General features: G+C 46.3%; 1 protein-coding gene across 2 annotated transcripts in view; it reads right to left on the reverse strand.

Moving 5' to 3' along the window:
• The window catches only part of Lama3 (laminin subunit alpha 3), a 233,592-nt gene extending 230,912 nt beyond the window's left edge, over positions 1-2,680 (reverse strand). For both annotated transcript variants that reach the window (XM_052155507.1, XM_052155506.1), the window contains exon 1: positions 2,089-2,680. In XM_052155507.1, coding sequence (XP_052011467.1) covers positions 2,089-2,373 — 285 coding nt within the window. In that variant the 5' untranslated portion in view covers positions 2,374-2,680. The remainder of the gene's footprint in view (positions 1-2,088) is intronic.
• Between the last annotated feature and the right edge of the window lie 3,320 nt (positions 2,681-6,000).

A 6,000-nucleotide genomic window follows, 5' to 3' on the forward strand; every position in this document is an offset into this window, starting at 1 on the left:
GTGGACATGAACTGATGTTTACAGACCAATAAAGGCTGACCCTCTATTTTATCGAAGTAGGCGTCTTATGTCAATGGTATGTGGGAAAGTAAACACTTTCCTAAGGAAATACGTGCCGCAGGGAGGAAGAAGCATTCTGAAAGTGGACGTTTGGGAATGTGCGCCTCTCTTGCTGTGGCAAAGCCAGAAACTCACTAACTTTAAAAGTCTCATATTTTCATTTACTTAAATGCAAACAATCTTTTCTAATGTATTTTAATATTTTTTCCAAAAGAAAACTGCCAATGCTTTTTGAACAGATTGTCTGAAACATTAAGACGTGTGATTTTCCCTGGTAGAAAATGTTGGCTATGACATTGAAAGGGGAGCTGTGACCAGCCACGGTTTACACGGTAGGGAGCGCACTCTGAGGGAATTCTGAGTGTGTGATTTAGTAAGTGCGCACAGCAAGAAGCCGGTCACACACCCACTTGGTAGGGCTCCTATGTCACAATCTGGGGTTTGTTTTTTTTTTTTTTTTTTTTAATTCAGTGCTTCCAGACACAGTGGTAAGTGGCCCAGGACACTGCTCACACAGCCTGAACTACAAAGGAAAGGTGAGAAAGGGGGAGAGCGGCTGAAAGTGGGGAGGAAAAAGAAAAGCAAGGAGACAGAAGAAAGGGCAGTGAAGCAACAAGACCATGCTTACACGGAGCCTCGACTAAACTCAAATCCTCACTCCTCCTGCCCTGGCTTGCGGGTGCCAACACGCCAAGTGAGTACCACCACGCCTTTGCAGCCCAGGCTGCTGATTTGGTTTTCCGTTTGTGTTTGGTACCAGGAGGGCCCTTGGGCTGCCTGCATGGTTGACAAGCACCTAGCACTGGACTAGAACCTCAGCACGAGCCTGCACCACTCTAGGGATCTTTCAAATGTGCAGTCTGGAAGGGCACCTTGGAATTGTTGAATAGTGATTACCGAACTATATGTGTCAGAAGGAATTCCATAATTATATTTGTATACGTGTCCAATAACAAATAAAGCAAAACTGTATGGAGAGCCTTTTAGAGAAAGTTAAAACTATCCTCATCGTGGTTGTCTTCTTTTTAAGTTCCCTTTTTGCATATTTACTCTATATGAAATATAAAAATGTTTTATCATTGGTTTATCTTTTCAATTTTCTTTCCTTGGAATGAAATATGCACAGTATATTAGCATGCTCACATGCATATAATTTATAAATAAATTTGCATCTACCACACAGCACATCCAGCTACCTGTCATCTATGGCGGTGCCGGTCCAGAGTCTAACACACTAACCCAGAAACTCTAAACTCCAAAATTACTCCCACTTCCTGAGACACTTCCTCTCCTCAGCGGGATTTCTAGGAGAAAGGATAGCTTGGAGTAGAGAATTTGGACTTAGGACTGGACTCAAACGCTCACAGCCATCCTGGGGTCAAATGTTTTTAGCCTTTTTTTGAGTGCCTCCCAGCCAACCATGAGGCTCCGACCTGAGAGCCTGGCACACCACCAGGTGCTGATTAAGCTGGAACAACCGCGCACGCGCACCCTCATTTCTGCCAGGTGTTCCCTGCCAGAGTGTTTCTACCCCAGAACTGCGTGTTGGTCCATCAGGTGAATCTTTTTGCTGACAGTGAAGAGGTACCAGGGATAGAACCGGAAATACTACCGAAGCCTCCTAGACATAAAGGGTACAAAAATGAAGTCTGACAGTCGCCACTGAGGCCCAGGGTCTGTCCTGGGATGGCCAGGTGCCATCAGGGGATGGAGATTTTGCTACGAAGCCTTGGACTTCCTCTTCTACAAGCAGGAAACTGACCACAACTGTCACTCACCCTTGCTTTGCCCACCCCACCCACCACAGTGGTATGTGGCCAGGGCAGTGCTCTCGTAGGTTCACAGTGGGAGCACTGAGCCCAGACAACAGCCAGTTTGGCCTTGGGACAGCTCAATCCCAGTCACTTGAGATCATTAGGTCGAGTTGGGAAAAGAAGACCCATCCTTTGGCCTCAGTGACTGGCCCAAGAAGAGAGCTAATCACCATTCCCAACCCAATTCCCGCTATCCATCCGTGGGGGACCATACCTGGATGGTGTGGCCGCTGCCGTGTGCAGTGGGGCCACCCACCAATTTGCAGAAAAGCTCAGGCCGGGGCCTTGAGACCTCCAGGTCCCGCTCCCCGCAGGTGGCAGTGGCCCAGATCCTCGCTGCCTGGGCCAGGTTGAAGTAGGGCGGGTGCAGGCTGAGCACCGCCGCTGGATGGTCCTGAGCCACCTCGCTCCAGCAGGGCGACACCCTCAGCAACAGCAGCAGCGATAGCGCGAGCAGCAGCGGTGAGGATCGAGATGACCAGCCCAGAGCCACCGCCATCCCGCGGCGCTGGGTCTCCTGCCTATGCCCGGGGTGGCACCGCGGAGCAGGAGGCTGCCACTCTGTGCGCGCCTGGGCAGCCCCGGGAGTGGGCGGCGCCCTGGGCCTCGCCCCTCTGTCCACGCGCTGAGCCCGCCGCGTGGGTGCGGCTCGGGGTTGCGGAACCTGCCGCTATTGCTGGCACAGGCGAGATCAGGAAATGTCAGGCGCGGACGGGCTGCAAACTTTCCCGGCTCCCCTAATCCAGGAGACCAGGAGGGTGCCTCTGACTGTCCTAAGAGCCAGGTCAGAAATCAAACCCGTGTGCTCTCCAAATACTCCAGCTTCTGAGAGGCTTGCAGGAAACTGCCTCTGCCAGTAGAACTTTAGTCAAAGTTCCAGTTTCCAGTTCCCAGGCGACTGTTAATCTGTTGCCCATTCTTCTACCTTGCTGCCACAGCTACATGTTCAGTCTGGAATTAAAGGATCTTGCTGAATTAGCAGTGGCAGAATGTATGCATCCAAACCACAACCCCGTGGTGCACTCTCCGTGGTTAGCAGAGAAGGTACCTGAGGAAATCCTTTAGATGTCCACCCTGAAGGATGAGTCTTGGACGTGCTCCAACAGAGTCCACAATAGGCCCGCTAAGCTCTTAGAGGAGGTGCCATTGACGGGGAAGCCAGCATGCCCAAAAGCTCCAAGTGCTCCAGATGAAACAGGACTGAAGCCTTAAAGGCTAGAGGAGGGGAAAGAGGCAAGACTTGAGAACACTGCTCTGCCTGGATACAGAGATGAGAACACTTGGCACATTTGAGAGATGCTCTGGTGTGAATATCTCCAGACTTCCCAACAAATTCATAGGCTGAAAGAAACCCTAAGGTCAACCGTGAAGGTTTTAGTTAAAGAAGGAATTTTTTGCGTTTCTTGGTAAATAATTTCAGTATGCATTTGCTTCAGTCATTCCACTTGTACAGATTTATATTCAGGGAGCAATCAGATAAACGCATAGAGGGGTGGGTGGAGCTGGTGAACTTGATCAGTGGCTTTATAATTGAGCCCCAAGAGCAAGGTGGCACACACCTGCAACCCGGCACTATGGAAGGCTGAGGCCGGTGGTTCAGGTGTCAAAGGTCAGCCTGGACTGACAAAACCCCATCTCAAACCAAAATGAATAAGTAAATGAATGAAAGAAAAAGGGGAGAGAGAGGGGGGAGGAGGGGAGGGGGAAGGGAGGGAAGGGGGAAGGAGAGGGAAGGGAGAGGGAGACAGGGAGGGAGAGGGAGAGGGAGACCAGAGTGTGTTGGCTGGCTCCCTCTAGTATCAGGGCACAGTGAAGACTCTGTCTAAACCAGGAAGTAGCTCCCACCACGCAGGAAATCTGCTGTCACCTTGTTCTGATTTCAGGCAACTTTGTGTTTTCAGGCTACCCACTTTGTGTTACTCTGCTGTAACTTTGTATTACTCTGCTGTAACTTTTTGTTACTCTGCAGCAACAGCTCAGCACACCTTTGATTCCAGCACTCAGCAGGCAGAGGCAGGAGGATCTCTTGAATGCAAAGCCAGCCTGGTCTACCAAAAAAACACTACAACAACAAAAACAACAACAAACCCAAAAGCTCAAATGGACTGACCTGAAGGAGAGGGAGTTCACTAACATACTTATAAAATATATACTATATATGTATATATATATATACATATATATATATGTATGTATATATATATACATATATATATATGTATGTATGTATAATGGTTTGCAGATTCCCACTGGGATAGTTATGTGACCTATTTACTCATCGGTTTATTCTGTGGGGAGGGAAAGGCATAAAAGAGAGGCTGTAAGAACTAATTGAAAATGCACATGCTAGCATCTTAACGGACAAAAATCGTAAAACACGTGCGGGAGAAAATGGGTTCCGTAGGTGACATTTGACTGATGCCAGTGGTAATGCAACTCTTACAGACAAACACAGAAAAGCCCAACATCAGGGCTAAAAGAGATAACAGGCAATTTAATAAAAAAAGAAAATTTAAAAGCAAATAAAGGTAGCTAAAAGTTTAGAGTTTTGCCCTTCCTGGGAACCAAGATGCAAACAACACACCAGAAAGTAAGACTCTGAAATCAACATACTCTTGATAAAAGTAGAAAACCTTACATTAGAGGGGAGGAATTTCTGCCTTGCTAGTGACTGAAATATATAATTTACCCTGGGGCTGGAGAGATGGCTTAGCCATTAAGAATACTGACTGCTCTTCAGAAGTTCCTGAGTTCAAATCCCAGCAACCACATGGTGGTTCACAACCGTCTGTAATGAGAACCAATGCCCTCTTCTGGGATGTCTGAAGACAGCTACAGTGTACTTACATATAATAAATAAATAAATTTAAAAAATAATAATTTGACCTGTAGTTTCTTCACATTTTATAGCCCTGAGATATATAGCCCTGAAATACTCAGGGACATTGACAAACATTCGATCCAATGGTTCCTTGAAGCTATTTAGTTTGTTTTGTTTTGTTTTGTCTTTGTTTATAAGTCCCTCAATGTTATTAGAAGGCCATAATAGAAATATATTTTGACATATATTTGCAATATCTAACAAAAAGGAAAGTATATGAAAATGCACATAATCAATCCTATCTCTAGCACTAGCAAAATGAAATTATAAAAAAATTTATTTATAATAACATAAAAAAGAATAAAATTCCTAGGAATAAAGTAAATTTAAAAGTTCAATATTGGTCCTAAAAAAACTGAATATCTTTCAAAGATGTTTCAAAGGATCTTAATGCAGATGTACCTTGACTTACAAGGAAGGAACATCATATAAACTCATCATAAGGTGACAATATTATAAGTCAAATATGCATTTAGGCCACCTGACCTACTGCGCAGCACAGTTCACCGAGTGGGGGATAGAGCTGGGTTTCACCTTCGTGGGGAGTAGGGTAGCTGGAGCCGGGCTTACTACTACTGCCAGTGCCCAACATCGAAACAATATCTTACTACAGATCATTAGCTCAGGAAACGGTTTTTAATTCAAAACATGGGTTGGGCTGACTTAGTATTGTTTTCATACAGTCGGTAAATTGGGGGACTTGGGGGTTGGGGAAGTTGGCAGAGTGTAAGCCAAATGTTCCAGTCTGCTTTCTGTTTCTGGGATAAACACCATGACCAAATAGCGACTTGGAGAGGAAAGGGTTTATTTCATCTTACAGGTCACAGCCCATCAATTGAAGGAAGGCAGGGACATGGAAGCAGAAACAGGAACCAGACCTCGGGGGACACTTCTTATTGGCTTGCTAGCAGGCTCACATTCTGATGCCCTTTTGGGACAATTCAGGCCCACCTGCTGAGGGAAGGTACTGCCCACAGTGTGCTTAACCTGCCTACATCAGTAAGCAAGAAAATGCCCAACACGCAAAATGTAAGACCCCCAAAAACCGAGGGCACCCCAGCACCCCACACCTCGAAAGGCGACACCCAAATCACTCGCGAGAAATGGTATCGATGCAATAACATGAGGATTTCTTTATTCCAGAATTCTGGGTTCCACAACTGTACACCACGCAGGGGTAGAGGACTGTGGACATTGAGCCGAATTGCAACAGCTTTTATAAGTTTACAACAAAGCCTGTGAATC

The sequence above is a fragment of the Apodemus sylvaticus genome, chromosome 13, assembly GCF_947179515.1.
Source record: "Apodemus sylvaticus chromosome 13, mApoSyl1.1, whole genome shotgun sequence".
NCBI classification, from domain to species: domain Eukaryota; kingdom Metazoa; phylum Chordata; class Mammalia; order Rodentia; family Muridae; genus Apodemus; species Apodemus sylvaticus.